At 38.9% G+C, this 16,118-nt stretch overlaps 1 protein-coding gene and 1 long non-coding RNA gene across 7 annotated transcripts in view; one reads left to right on the top strand and one right to left on the bottom strand.

The window, feature by feature from the left end:
• Positions 1–16,118, top strand: part of LOC147831554 (uncharacterized) — a 42,404-nt gene that overhangs the window by 17,181 nt on the left and 9,105 nt on the right. The gene's annotated exons all lie outside the window — the stretch shown is intronic.
• Positions 7,016–16,118, bottom strand: part of cbarpb (CACN subunit beta associated regulatory protein b) — a 44,968-nt gene continuing 35,865 nt past the window's right edge. For 5 of the 6 annotated variants that reach the window (XM_087304232.1, XM_087304234.1, XM_087304233.1 and 2 more), the window contains one exon: positions 7,016–15,689. In XM_087304232.1, coding sequence (XP_087160358.1) covers positions 14,258–15,689 — 1,432 coding nt within the window. In that variant the 3' untranslated portion in view covers positions 7,016–14,257. The remainder of the gene's footprint in view (positions 15,690–16,118) is intronic. The other variant, XM_087304236.1, reaches the window with a different exon arrangement.

Raw genomic sequence — 16,118 nt, 5'->3', positions numbered from 1 at the left:
TTGCTGCATTAATTGAACTTCATACAATTCTATTCCTTTGAAAGTACACTGTGAGCCTTTTCATCTGTGAAATTTAGCCTAAGTGATGAAGTGATGAAGAATAACTCAAAATCTTTTCATGTGAATCATTGCTTTCTGGTTAAACATTTATGTGGATAAGCTTTCTTTAGATTAGCACCATTCAACTATATTTTTTACCACAAAAGAAAGAAAATCACAGAAGAATGACGCAATTGGGCTGTTACGGAGGTGGACGCAGACAAGAGGAATCCTACGCTCATCATCTTCATAAGAGGAGGAAGAAAAGCGGAGGAGGGAGGGAGTGTGGGTGGATGTGTGGGCATGAGCTGGATCCTAATCAGCTTTCCAGGGATCTCTAACTCTATCTTTGTCGCTCTTGCTGTAACTCTCTGTCTCCCCCTCTCTTTCTTTTTGTCTCTTTATATGTCTCCATCGCAGTGGCACCTGCCCATTCATGTGGGCTCCACTCCCTATGACTCATTCATAAGCACTGGCTCAATCTCTTAACAAGTTCCCACTTTTCTCTGCCTACCCAGCCCCTTAGGAAAGCGACTGCTAAAATCACCTCGTTTCGTGCTCCCTGTGCAGCCATTACCATTCATCATGGTCAATGTAAAAGAGAGTTGAGGATAACATGGCAGGAAACATTAACATCCTGCATCTGGGGGAAAAGCACAACGCTTCAGTACGTTTAAAGTTACAGACTTCTCTGAATGTCCATCAATAACTAAGTTTCCATCCAAAGATGTGAATTAAGCTTTTGCACAAAACTGAAATATCACATAAAACTGGACTGACACAATTTCAATTTACTAGAACTTCTATGGTAAGCTGTGTTTGATACCATCTACATTGTAAAAGCGCTATAGAAATAAAGTTGAATTAAATTGAACATAAAACATTTGTGAAAAATGTTTCCATCCAATGAGTCAAATAGAACTAAACAGTGAGTTCCCGCTCGTTTGGAGCTTTTTATTTGCATTTTAAGCGCATCTTGGCTTTTCCATAAAGCAATTTTTATGTGATATTCCAAAATGCACATAGAAATAGGTGGATGGAAACATATAACATAATATAGCTGCAAGCAGCAATTAAGGGGTTAAGCAGTACTGAGCCAGAATGAGCAAAGCAGTCCAAAGGCTGAACGAGAAAAGCAACAATATTAGTAAGCAGCATCAGACTAACTATGTTGTTAGTAGATAAACTGACCCAATAATATTTTGAGGATGTTTCACTTAAAATATCAGAAAATCATGAAAACAGTTGACATATGAATGATTTATTGGTTTATAACTTTTGAGCAATAGGTGGCAGAGATACAAATGTGATGTGTTGTGGTCAGTGTTAAGGCTGATTTATACTTCTGCGTCAAACACCCGCGTATGCTACGGCGCTGACGCATAGCCCTTTGCCGTGGCCGTCGGCATCGCTGACGTGCACCTCTCAAAAACTGTAACTACACGTCGCAATGACGCGTAGCGTAAGCTCTGTGATTGGTCGGCTTGGTAGCGCTGACGAGTCTGGGCGGGACCGAGAGCCGCGCGAATGGCGCGAACCCAATGGAGTGATTGTTTACAAGTGTGGAGTCCCGTGAAGGAGCTCCTGATGGAATGTCTCAAATGTCTAAACTATGTCTGACATAATGGAATGTCTAAACTATGTTTACCTCATAGTTAAAGTTGTTGCACGTCCGCCAGTTCCTGCCTCAAAATGAGCGAGTTTGAGCCACTTGTACATCCTGGAAAAGTTCAGGAAAAGCAAAACAGCAGAGAAGAAACCCGACACAGAGGAACATTAACACCTCACTGCCTACTAGCGTTTCGGAAGTGTTAATTCAGACCAACAGAGACAGCGCACAAAAGTATAAATGCACAGCTACGCGCGTTGCATGCGCCGTGGGTTACGCCGGTCACTTGACGCAGAAGTATAAACCAGGCTTTAGGTGACAACGACGCACTTAAAGTTTTGTGTTAAGAAATTTAGGCATTGCAAAGAGATTGTTGAAGCAGCAGATGCAGTTTGGCGTTATACAAGCACATTTGTTGGAGCCGTGAACAAAAAAAATGTTTTGTCTATTTGCACAAATTTCACAACACTTGGTCATCATTGTCTGACGATGATCCAAGTCACATTTGGTGATATTTTGGTAAAGGGCCTAGGAGGAGTTTGAATTTTTTTTTAACAAAATCAATATGGTGGACAGGAAGGTTAGCCAAAAATGGCATATTTGGTATCAATGTTCTGGGCACGACCCAAGGAACAAGTTGAGTTTAATTTTTATCAAAATAAATATATGCAGTCTAAAGTTATTTGCAAATTTATAAATCATTATTGATGTTTAGTGAACGGTTTATAACTCTTGACCACTAGGTGGCGCTGTTACCATATTTATGTGTTGGGGTCATTGCTAGTTGCCCATGACACATCTAAAGGTCATTGTCAATATGTTAATGCATTGCAAAGTCGCAGCCTCAGATGTACTTTGACATCGTGCTAGCGCATTTGTCGTTTTTTGTTTGATTTCCATAACTTTTGGTCAACATGATCTGACAATGATCTGAGTCAAATTTGGTGACTATTGAATCAACGGTCAAGGAGAAGTTTTTGGAACAAAATCAATATAGCGGAAAGGAAATTTGCTTGTATATGGTATAATTGGTATCAATATTCTCAGCATGCATTTATATATAAGCATATAACCTATACACAGGGTGCAACATTGTGGCTCAGTGTTATCGCATCACAGCTAGAAGGTCGCTAGTTCTCAGCTAGGCCAGGAGGCATTACTATATATATATATATATATATATATATATATATATATATATATATATATATATATATATATATATATTCATGGTTAGTTTAATGAAAATACATTTTTAAAATGAATTTAGCTGAAGAGATCCATTGGATAACAAAGAAATACATAAGATATAAAAGAGTTCTCAATTGGGATTTATATTTCCAGTGGGAACCAGTTAATACTTGGCACTTCCATTCTTTTACCTCTGAAGTCTGGTACATCGAAAAGACCGCTAACCAGTTTTTAACATTTTCATCACAGCTTAATTGGAGAGGAGAGCCTGAATGACCTTCTGATAAAAGTGTGTCTTATCCTGTCTGAGTCACTGGTGTCTCCCACGCATTTTATCTCTCTCGCTCTCTTTCCCTCATAGAGGGGAGTGGGGCGATTGAAATGTTGATGCTGAGCTCTCACAGAGTACCATTCTGTCTGTTGATGGGATGGGGTGGGGAGCGAGTTACATTTCATCTCCATTAATTTGTGCATTGCTGGTGACTCACTGGCCATCTCTGCTTAATGGATTGCACAGGATATCGTGTTTCACGAAGCAGAGATATTTCAGACACCACTTGTTCCTACGACTTCGGTTTTAGGCTCGGGTTGACACTTCCATTTTAGGAAAATTTTGAACTGTGCACAAGTCTGGGCAACCCATGCCCTTGTCTTTGGTTCGCTGAAAGAGACAGTTTGCTCTTAGTAGGCCACTATGAAATGATAGTGTTAGAAGGCGCCTTCCACTGAAACCATATGTGCTGTCACTACGATGAAGAGAAGCACATCATATTCTGTTGCCTCGAGCAGTGCATATGTACTCTAAGCACGCTTCGCGGAGTACAGTCATCCTAATGAGTGCCAAGCTTCGAAGAGCGAGCAGAGGCTTTTTTCTTCCCTTAGTATTTATTTCCAAGTATTAAATGAGCTTTCAGATAGTTTAAAATGCAATGAATTAAATGTGTGACCATGCAGAAACTATTCTATTCAAATAAGATTTAAATAGTGCTGTTGGTGCTGGGCCATGCTAGCATATTAATAGGTAAAATGGACTCTAAGCAAGTTAATATCAAGTTAAACTGTTCAGTCTATCGAATATTATGATGTCATCCTGAACTACAGCGGTACCTTAATTAATCGCGGTAGTTACATTCTAAAAATAACCTGCAATAGACTAAATCTGAGGAAAAATATTTTCTACAATTATCATAGATGTTTTAAGGCAAACATTTTCACAATTATCTCGCTATTTTAAACTCTCTCAAAGTTTAAACTTTTATGGTATTTTTAAAGTATTATGGAATGAAACCAAAGATCAAAACCTGTTGTCGGGCGCAAACATTCATCGCTGTCAGCAAAAGGTTCATAAAGCGTTTTAGCTTTTGTGTGCGGATTCTGTTGGCATACAGCGTAATGTTCTTTTACCGCAGTCACTGATCCACAAAGGTAAAGTAGACTCCATCCTTAAAGGCTGATTTATACTTCTGCGTCAAACGCCGATGTATGCTACGGCGCTGACGCATAGCCCTTCGCCGTGGCCGCCGCTGTCACTGATGTGCACCTCTCAAAAAATGTAACTACACGTCGCAACGACGCGTAGCGTAAGCTCTGTGATTGGTCGGCTTGGTAGCGCTGACGAGTATGGGCGGGACCGAGAGCCGCGCGAATGGCGCGAACCCAATGTAGCGATTGTTTACAAGTGTGGAGTCCCGTGAAGGAGCTCCGGATGGAAAGCATGTTATCTCAAGAGTTCACACTTAGCTGATAATTGATTATAAAGCTTGTTTGGCATGCTGTCCCAGGAGAAAGCCCTGAGCTCATAAGATCCTTGAGCCCGGAGCTCACTCCAGTTGCAAGGCGAGAGGGGAGTTTGAGCTCAGGTAGATCTCGAGAACTCCCTTGCTGTAGTAGCTAATGAACAGAAAATGATTGCTCTCATGAGATAGGAGCATGTCTATGGTGCAGATTTGAATTAGTCAATTAACTTAAGTTGCATGGATGGTGGGAAGATAACCAGGGGTTATGAGCCCACATAAACCACATGAGCACAGGGAGAATATGTAACTTACACCATGTAAAACGTTGACTGGCTTGGTAAGGACAAAAACCAGTGACGTTCTTGCTGTGAGGTAGCAGTGCTAATCACTGGGCCACCGTGCCACCCCTCTAGGAAAGGAGGAGGAGTAGGGGTGGAAGGGGGGATTCTTCAAAACGAAGATGACTATTATATGGAACTTAGGGTATTTATGGTGACTTCGGAATCGTCTGATTGGAGAATCATGATTTGGCTAATGATGGACCAGCTGTGTTCAATCATAAGTACTTGATCCTCTCGTAAATTAGTTTATAAATAAACTTCACCTAAAATGAAATTATTCAGATGGCACTCTGTGGCGCGCCAGAAATTCGAACAGTGTCCTAAGTCTTAGCTGGGCACTGCAGACACCCGCCGACTTGCGGTGCCTTATGCATACCCTAATATAAACCTATGTTTACAATTCTAAAATGGATGGAGCTGCGTGGTGCGGCGCATCCGGTGTGTGACCCCCTTTACAATGGTCTTACTGCAGACAGTTACAACCCTTTTTGCATCCTTGTTGGAACTCACATTGCTAGTGATTAAGGATTTATGTTAATTTGGCAAGCTGAACGCATTGTGTACTGTACAGGAGACATGGAGAAGATTGATTGACGAAGGTCTACAGCCAATCAGGACACAGAACACAATGCTCTGTAATAAAAAGAATGTCAAATTGCACTAAAATAAATTTGCGAAACTTAAAGTTCACAAAAGGTGAACTGCGTTATAACGAGGGAACACTGTACATTGCTTTTTGTCCGATCAACTGCTATCTATACTTACAATGCGCCGCTTCCTACTAACACTTGCAACTAACAAGTAGTAAATCATGTTTTATGGACATTATGGAATTCAGAGATACTATTCTGTTCACATACTATACAGTACGGAAGTATGCAATTTCCGACGCAATTTATTTTTTTTTGTCCAATCAGATGCTGTCTAGAATTAGAATGCCCCCTCTCCATATTCACCAACCTGATTTCACCAAGTAGGTTCCTGGATTAGCGTCTGTGTTGATCCTGGAACAACATTCCAATCAGCCAATCAGAATTAAGATATGTTTACTGTTTATGTTAAGTTTAGGTATTTGGTTAGGTTTCTGCACTTCTACATGATTGTTATTCAACTATTAATCCCCTTTGATTTGTAAAATAATTTACAGTTATGGTTGGGTTTAGGGGTAGGGAATAGGTATGGGTTAGGAGGATTCGAACAAAAATGATGTTCCAGGATCAACATAGATGTTAATCCAGGGCCGCATTGTACTTGGCAGAATCATGACGTACTCTTCGTATTAACAATTCCAACTACAAGTAGCAAATCATGCATTGTAAAACCCAACAGTCAACTTTATCAAATGTAAAAAGTGTAGGTAAGTCAAAATTTACTGAAAGTTAATTCTACTCATTTGAAAAGAGTTTTGAACTCAGTGTTGAAGGTAATGAATTAATTAAATACAGCATTACTTAAATGGAGTAAGTACTTATATCGTTTAGTTTTTTTAACTCAAATGGTTTGTTGCAATCGGTTTCTTCAAACAGTTTGAGCTGCCTTCACTTTTTGAGTTTTACAGTGTGGTATAATTTGTAGCTAAATGTTGTTGGATATTATTGTTGCTTTCAGTAATGTCCTATTTCTAAAGTTGAAATGATGGGTAGGTCATGTTCAAGTGATTTGTTTCCAGAAAAAAAACAAAAACCATTTGGATCCCAATTGGAAGATGAATCTCTAAAGCCTATGACACCCATAGGGTGGGTCATCTTGAATTCAGATGGGGAACATTGAGTACAGCACAGGGACATGAATAAATAGGATGTGTCAGTGGTGTCTTTGTTCGCACCGTCATGCGAATGATTGATGGAAACTATCACAAGAGTAAAGGCCCTTTCCCATCCTCCCTGGTTACCAGGGGTTGCTATTGATTTAGAATCATAATGACTGTACAGCCATCTTTAATTTATTAGCTTGGCTGATATGAATATTTGATGTACCCAAAGGGATATTTCAGCACCTAAGATGGAGAACGGTGGGACGGAGCATAGACAGGTGCTGATTTGCTGAAAATCTCACCATCTTGAGATGGTAAAAAACTAACAAAACAAACTCAGGCATAGTCATAATGCATCATTCTTTATTGACTAGTTGAAAAAACATAACATGAAAATAAATGTTTAGATTGGTTGGTCCCTCAAGGCTCAGTAGATCTAGAACAAAGAGATCCAGGTAAACAAACACATTCAGAAAGCTTCCCTCTTTCTCTCTCTTCTAACTGAGTAGTTAGTCGAGCAAATTTTTACAGATTTTGTTTTCTACTTGGAAATTTGCACATAAATATATTTTCTCTTTCGTCGAAATATACCCAGCAATAGAAACGATACTTTTTAGTCCATGAAATATGCAAAGCTTCTAAAATAACAGACTGCTTCAAAATACTTTACAATATTTTAGTAGCAAGTCTATTTCTCTTCATTCTCGGATTCACACCGAAAAAAAATATCGCTCATTTAGTGCTTTGTTTTGGATCTGCGAAACAATAATTTGTCATCACATGCAAATCTATACACAGTAATCCATCAACCCACAGGCTATTTGATTGTGCACATATCACCCAAAAGGTCCCAACTAGATTCATGTCAAATCAAAGACAGACTATTCTAGTGCCTGCAATGGGACATTATTGTGCTTATATACAAATCTATGCTATCCTTTGTACAGATTTAGCTGTCCCTGACATGTTCTGGATAACGGTTGGTCAAATCTAAGACAAAATATGCAACGGGTAACCCTTGTGTTGTACATGTGTTTAATAATGCCATGTAAATGCACTACATTTCAGACTTCCATTTACGCAATGTAATAATGTTTCTTGAATGGGGTATATGCACTGAGACTTTTAATTTCAATCAGCCAGCCCCTGGGCTGTCATCCCATACAAAATTGCTGCGTTTAAGATTTGATTTCTTTTAAAACAGTGATCTTCACAGCCTGGCTGAGATGCAGTATTTCAAGAGTTCACACTTAGCTGATAATTGATTATAAAGCTTGTTTGGCATGCTGTCCAAAAAGAAAGCCCTGAGCTCATAAGATCCTTGAGCCCGGGGCTGCCTCCCATTGCAAGGCAAGAGGGGAGTTTGAGCTCAGGTAGAACTTGAGAACTCCCCTGCAGTAGTTGCTAATGATTGAGTGATTGGCGATTGCTCCTAAGAGATAACTACTTACTAGGAGCATGTCTATGGTGCCGATTTGGATGAGTCAATTAACTTAAGTTGCATGTTTTTTGACGTTAGGAAGAAACGGGGAACCTGGGAGCACAGGGAGAACGTGTAAACTCTGCACAGAAACATCTGCTGGCTTGGTAAGAACTAGAACCAGAGACGTTCTTGCTGTGAGTTAACAGTGCTAACCACTGGCCCATCGTACCACCGATCTAAGAAAGGAGGAGGAGTAGGGGTGGAAGGGGGGATTCTTCAAAATGAAGATGAGTGTGATTTGGAACCTAGAGTATTTATAGTGGTTTAGGAATCGTTTGATTGGTGAATCATAAATTGGATTATGCGGGGCCGGCCGCATGCAATCATGAGCATGTGATCCTCTGGAAATTAGTTGATAAATAAACTTCACTAAGTGTGCCTCAGACCAAATGAGAAGCACTGCAATAAATAATTTTTTTCTGTGCCATGTCTTTAAAATATGGAAATTTATTTTACCCCAGCATTTTCAATGGAATTTCTGCTCTAGCCTGCGGCTAATGATGTCGCTAGCGTTCAAACAGTGTTTTGTCTCTAATTACGCTTTAACAGCCAAATGAATGCATAAGTCTATTTAACTGATTGTATTTGGATTACATTACAACATCAATGCTGTCAAATGAACCTTATGAAACTGAAAATAGTAACATAAAGTTCATCACCGACTGAAAAACACTAGCTGTGCATTTAGCCCATTTGTATTGTAACTTCTGTAAGGTCATTTTGGCTATTCGGTTACGTATGATCAAACTGAGTTTTACGAAATAAGTGCTCAAAAAACAAAACAAAAAACACTCAAAAATTTTAGTTACTGTTTGACATTTGGTGAAATAGTAAACAATTCATAAAATTCATTCGCTTTTGAATGAAAATACACAATTTTTAAAAACAAAAGGGCCCATATTACAGGGGCAAGAACAGATTGTATGAAAATGTATGAAAAATGCATACGAGTTAAACACTAAATTGCCAAAGTGTATGATATTTACAAATTACCACAAGATTGCATTAGATCTCTAATGCAATAACGAGATGAAAAATTTGGCATCATTTACTTTATTAACGTCATTTACATCATTTACCTTATGTCATCGCAAATCCGTAGGATTTCTTAGTGAGTATGTTTACATGGACACTAATAATACAATTTTAATATGATTAAGACAATGCTCTGATTAAGTGCTTGTGTAAACAGCTATTTTTAGATTAATTTTATCCGATTAAGGTCATAATCAAACTAAACAGAAATCAGATTAAGGGTGGTTCGGTTCATTTGGTCTGGACCAAGGGCAACAAATGATACATTGTAGCAGTTTTCTGCCATTTTGGGGTCCTTTTCACGCCACACTGCTAGCTTTGGTGCGAACCAGTTGAAAAGAACCAAAATGCAGTCATATGACAAAATCAACATCAATTATTGGCCAAATGTTATTGAACGTATTTCCTAAACTGCTTTTTGATTGGTCAGAATAAACGTATGGGAAAATGTCAATGGAACTCTCGCAAGTAAACAAACCGGCAGACACAAAGTTATGCTTTTTACTATGGAGGGACGACTGGCTGATTGGTCATAGTATACTATATAGTTTGTATAGATTACTTTAGACAAACTATACATTTTGAGAATGAAGCACGGCTGGATAACAATGTTTTAATGCACTGCAAATGGTGGCGGCAAATCACAAGTCACTCCAGGAAGAGACGTGAATTAATTTAGCTACTGCGACATGGTCATCTTCCGGAAATATTTCCAACAATCCATCAGGCAATGTTTTTCCCTCTCTTTCTCTCTCTGTTGGTGAATTGCTGTCAACAAATATTTTTCCTCCACATCCCATAATGCACAGCGCATCGCACTATAACAGCTGGGTTAGTCCTAAAAGGCGCAGTGCTTTTTGTGGTTGGGTCTGCTTTAGTTCGGATCGTGTTCTCACCACAATGGAACTGCTCAAGGGTTTGTTTGAAAGCGTACAGAGACCACTTTTTTAAGGAAGTCTTGGTACGACTTTTTGGTCCACTTTTGGTTTACACTCGAGTGCGATTGCTACATTCACACCTGCCCAAACAAACCGCACCAAGAGGGAAAACAAACTAGTGCAATTCAACCGAACTAAATAAGGCAGGTGTGAAAGCACCCGAAGACATGTGGAGTAAGCCAATTTAATCACATTATTGAAGTGCAGTACAGACATGTAAACACCTTCAACTATTACCGTCATTTAGGATTTTCACAGCGTTTTGCAAGAGAATAGTCCATACATACACGCCTGTTTGACACTATTCTCTGCACCTACCAACACTCTTCCAGCAATTTATAGTCATAACCAATATCTCATTTGTCACGGGGGGCATGCATGAAATGTTCCCGAATGAAAGTGAAAGTACCAAACAGCAGATAAGTTCGACAAATTAAAAATTAAACACGCTAAATTACCTGAAACTCCGGAGGAAATTTGGATAGCGCTGTAATGACGATTAACGAATTATGTGCTATAACATGTAAAACTGGATCAGGAACGGCACATTCAAAAAGCAACTCATGTAAACACCTTCATCATATTATTGTCTTATTCAGATTAAGGCAAATCATTCGATTACTGATGTCCATGTAAACGTAGTCACTGTAATTGGTCACTCAGTGTAACAAACTAAAAATTAAACAACATAATGACCTGACCATAAACATTTTTTGAATGTATAAAATAATGTAATGCTACCAAATTTTTATAAATATTTTTGTTATAATAAATATGTAAAAGTCATTCCTTTAAATAACGTCACATTCTTCTAATAATAAAAAGGGTGCCTAAGAATTATTTAATAAAAACTTTAATAATAATTTATTTGAACTAAATAAAAAAAGAGTTCCATTGACTTTCATTGTACTGATATTTTTCAGGTGAACTATCCCTTTAAATGTTTAACAAACAAAGGCAGCACATTAATCACGTGAGATGGCCAGTAGGTTTCATTTAGCTAAAACCAATCAATCAACAGTATCAGCTAGTCTGAAGCTCTGTTTTCTCTGCCATTGTTAATTACTCCATGCACATCACTCATTGTTCACCTAGATAATGAAGGCCTTTTATTTCTGGACAGAGCACTTCAGCTGCAGACTAAATAGGAGATGTGGCCTTTAGCGTAGTACACAGCAGCTCAAACAATCATAGACAAAGCCTACGGATGCTACAAGCTTCATTAAATCAAGGGCCTCTATATGTCACCAATGGCCTTTTCTCTCACATTTTGCAATAATAGACTTTCTAACACATAACAACTAAATATCCGTCTTTTCTTTTGCACGCTTACACAAAGCCACAGTGTTCGACACTGAGCACAACCCCTCTATATCATCAGGAGTAGTTGTTAGTAATAATAACAATATTATTAATTTTAGTGATAATTTGGATTCATAAAACTTAAGGGGGCATTTGTACTAAAATATACAGTGGCAGAGAGAGCTTAACGCACTGCAATTTAAGAAAACGCGTGCAAATACAACAAATGCCAGCAAATGGAGAAAAGATCTTCATCAGTTTGATAGCACACGCGCTGCAAATCCTCACAATGCAAACACATTTTTAAAAAACGCACTGCATTTTCTCACAACGCAAACAATTCATTAAAAGCGATGCATTTCTTACAATGCAAAAAATTTATAAAACATGCTGCATTTTCACACAATGCTAACAATTTATGAAAACGCGCTGCATTTTCTCACAACACAAACAATTAATAAAATGTGCTGCATTTTCTCACAATGCAAAAAATGAATAAAATGTGCTGCATTTTCACACAGCGTAAACAATTAATAAATTGTGCTGCATTTTCTCACAACATAAACAATTATTAAAACGCGCTGCATTTTCTCACAACGGAAACATTTAATAAAGTGTGCTGCATTTTCTCACAACGGAAACAATTAATAAAGTGTGCTGCAATTTCTCACAACGCAAACATTTTATGAAAACGTGCTGCATTTTCTCACAAGACAATAGAAATGTTTCAATGAGACCCTGAAACGTGATAACCCGGCTATTTAAGCTATTTAAATTAAGATTATTAAGGCTTAAAATATTAAAGACACAGGAATCAAGAAAATAAAACAAACAAACACAATCTCACCTTTTAAAGATCACCTGCAACTTCACTGAGCAATAGTCATGGCACAGCGGTATCTGTCATGTTTTTGGGTCTCCTTAAAACATTTCCGCTGTGTTCTGTTCTTTTTGTGTTGTGAGAAAATGTTTTTCGTGAATCGTTTGCATTGTGATAAAATGCAGCATGTTTTATTAATTGTTTTCCTTGTGTGAAAATTAAGCACGTTTTTGTAAATTGTTTGCATTGAAAGAAAATGCAGTGCATTTTATTATTGTTTGCATTGCGTGAAAATGCAGCCTGTTTTCGTGAATTGTTGCATTGTGCGAAAATGCAGCGCGTTTTCATAAATTGTTTGCGTTGTGAGAAAATGCAGTGTGTTTTATTAATTGTTTGCATTTTGTAAAATGTGTTTGCCTTGTGACGATTTGCAGCATGTGTGCTGTCAAACTGATGCAGATATCTTTTCAATTTGCTGGCGTTTCTCAATTTTTGGCTCACACTTGCATTGAATAATACTCTTACACAACTCTAATAAATAGTAATAAGCAATTTAAATAAAATATAACAATGATAGCCTATGAATAAAAGGTCGATCAAGTGGTTACGATGCCTGTTTGCGGCACGTTAAGCTCTCTCAGCCACGGTAAAAATACAATAATGGCTAATACTGGGAGGTAGGATTTACTCTAAATTACTTGACGTGACTCTTCTGTTCAAAGGCAGTTGTCCATCTAGAGGGATTTTCATCTTGGCCATTCAAAGTTATGCCAATGATCACACGAAGCTCATTTTGTGAAAAACATATGCAAGAAAAGGAACGCTCTTCTCACTATTAAATATATATAAATGTCTCAGGCTTGATTCAAACCCTTAGAGAGAGATAGCTGCGGTCGTTATTTTGCAAGGATGTTTTTCTTTCCCAGTTTTTTTCCCAACTGTTTGGTATTACCTTACATAAATTTGGCACTGTATTCTTGTAAATTGTTCACTACCCTTTTCAATATTAACAATATGGTCAACGATACAGAACAGATGATAAAGGCAAAAGATGAAAAGCACAATAATTATAATAATATTTCAATGGTCAAAAAATTACAACATCTCACAAAGAGGCAGTTTTATCACTTCAATGATAAGACAACACAGTTAAATGACAAGGACACCTAATAATGTAATGTGAACATGTCGGTGGGGAACAAGCTACCATCTAGTGCTTTAGTGCAACTAATCTCATGTCGTTTAACCCTAAATTACAAACACTGGGAAGTTAAAATGTCAAAGGTTTGACATGGAACCTAATAGTTATTGTGGAGTTTTAGATAATTCAAGACATTTAGTATTAATAATGTTGTTTTGAAATATAGGTTGTGACATGTCTACACAAAGACTTATCTACCATTTTCCCCAATTATTTTATCCTGAAATTCTAAATCTGATAGCAAATTTAGCTATACAACAAAACCCCAGATGTTTTTAATAAATAGTATGTTGTTCCATCACAACTTCCAAAAGAAAACTAAAGTAAAACACAGCAACTGCACAGAGAGCGGAACTTGTAGGTTTTAAAAATAGGTAGAAGAAAGTAATATTAATTTAGATCATCATCAAACATCCCAATAGGCAGCACTGCGTTATAATTGATGCACTTACAAATATAATCAATCTTTAATCTAATAGCACCCAATTTCACAGTGGATTACCTAGTGCAGAGAAAATATTGGCTTTTGAAGTCAACACGTAGCTAAATGGAGAGCTTTAATAACAGACTTTGACATTTCATTAAAGACTTGGTGCGTCAAACAATGTGAGGTATGAGCCTTAATTGCCATTTATTTAACACTGGGCATGGAAGAAACGTCTCTACACCATTGGTATAGGACATAAAAACAAAGATTTCAACGTCTTTAAAATGACCAGAGCAAACCTGTTCCAGATCATAGCCAATGCCAAACAAAATTTTAGACCTGTAGTTGCCATGAAGTACGAGGAGATGAAGGGAGCCACATGCTACACTGGACTGTGATCTGGCGATGTGTGAGTCATAGTCACTGTACTGCACTCAGGTGTTTCCCTGGTCCTGCGAAGATCCGAGTATAGGCGCTCTTCAAGAGTAGCTGCTAGCTTGTCGCTGAGCTCTTCTGTGATTGTCTGTGGTCCGTAGCTTGTACATTCGGGGGTAGGTTCATCAGGAGGTGGCAACACTTGCCTAGAGTTCTCCCGACCCACAGATTGCTCTCCAGCAATGTCAGTCATTGGCAGGGGCTTTGATGCCTCAAGGAATTCCTTCTTATGGATGATTCCGCTGCTTTCGCTGCTGGAAGATATTCTTGTCTTGTCTGGATCCACATCGGTAGTGGCATCCTGGTCTCCCTTGGGAATCTCTGGAGTACTAGTTGCACCTTCACTGCTCTCTTCATCAGGTGCACTAATGATTCGTGGGAGCGTGCTCTGGTAGCTAGTTTCTAGAGGATAGTTGACAGTTTCACCACGTCGGAGTGGAGTGCGATACCGGTCAAAAGAGGTTTGGAAGCGCTGGCCGGGGTCACTGTACTGCTTGGAACGCTGCCACTGCTTCCGCAGGTGCACACGAGAACGATGCTTGGAGCGTAGCGGAGACTCCTGCTGATCAAACTGTGGGTCATGCCTTAAGAACTCATGGAAAAGTGCTTCAGTTTTCTCATCAATGCTGTAGTCACGGCGGGAAAGAACTGGGGGATGAGGTTGAGCATCGCGTTGAGTGAACATTTGGCCATACGGGGACCAAAGCATAGTGCTCTCGCTTGTTTCCACTCCATCCACTCCACCACTGGCACCCGTGGGCTCCTCTTCAAGTTCTTCATCTAAGATGTCTGTGTCGAAGCTCTCACACACGGTCCCTTTATGGCCAGAACTGAAGAAGTGCCTGCGCTCCATGGCGGAGCCATCCTTGCTGCTGCTGCTGCTGCTTCCAAACAGTCTCAGCTCTTCGGGAGCACGTGAAGGTGCTTCAATTGAGGCGTAACCACTGTCCATTTGTAGAAGCTTGCGGTTTCCTGGCTCCCCATCACTTCCTCTTTCAGAATCAACACTATCCTGTTTACGACCTTTCTCAGAACTCTCTTCTAAAGGCAAGTCTGCATCTCCCTCCATTTCATCACCAATATCCTGCGAAGGGTACCTAGGAAGCCCTCCCATTTCGTACTTACCCCCGAGAGAACACACGCTCTCTGCGTCACTACGGACTGAGTCTCTGTCATTGTTGCTGCTCTGGTCGGATGAGACATAACGCTCAAGAGAGGCGCGAAGAGTCCATATATCACGGTATAAGGTCTGAGGTTCTAAGCTTTCTTGATGAAAACCCATTCCAAGACTTTCATCTGGGGGCTCGGAGGTAAGGCCGATCACCCCAGGACCCAACGCTCTGCTGCAACTGGGCTCCACCATCACCTCCACCTCTAACCTGAAGAACAGCACACATATATAATTAGACAAGCTGGTATTCCTAAATACATTTAGCATTGCTTTAGCCACAATGTAGCATATCATCATGTTTTATGTCAGTATGGGGTTATCAAATAAATTGCTTTTCATGTCCGTTAAAGCTCTGAGTCCAAGTTTTATGTATTTTATATAACATTAGAAGAAAATTGCATGATTTTTTTATTCTAACTAAAAAGCAATTTTCTCAAAAATGCAAAAACCTCAAAAGCTCAAGCATCTCACAAAAAGCATGATCATAGTAGCACTATGAATATATACATAGTGAAAATAAAATATCAACAATTCTAAATACCTCAGAAACTAAAGTTATCTACACAACCTAACTGCCATACTAGAATTCAGAAGTGGCAGAACATTCATGCAATGTTTATTCTATAGAGAGTTCACT

Source organism: Danio rerio, chromosome 22, assembly GCF_052040795.2.
Source record: "Danio rerio strain M-AB ecotype USA chromosome 22, GRCz13ab, whole genome shotgun sequence".
Lineage (NCBI taxonomy): Eukaryota > Metazoa > Chordata > Actinopteri > Cypriniformes > Danionidae > Danio > Danio rerio.
The sequence above is the reverse complement of the archived record's forward strand: the minus strand, read 5'-3'. Positions and strand labels throughout refer to the sequence as shown.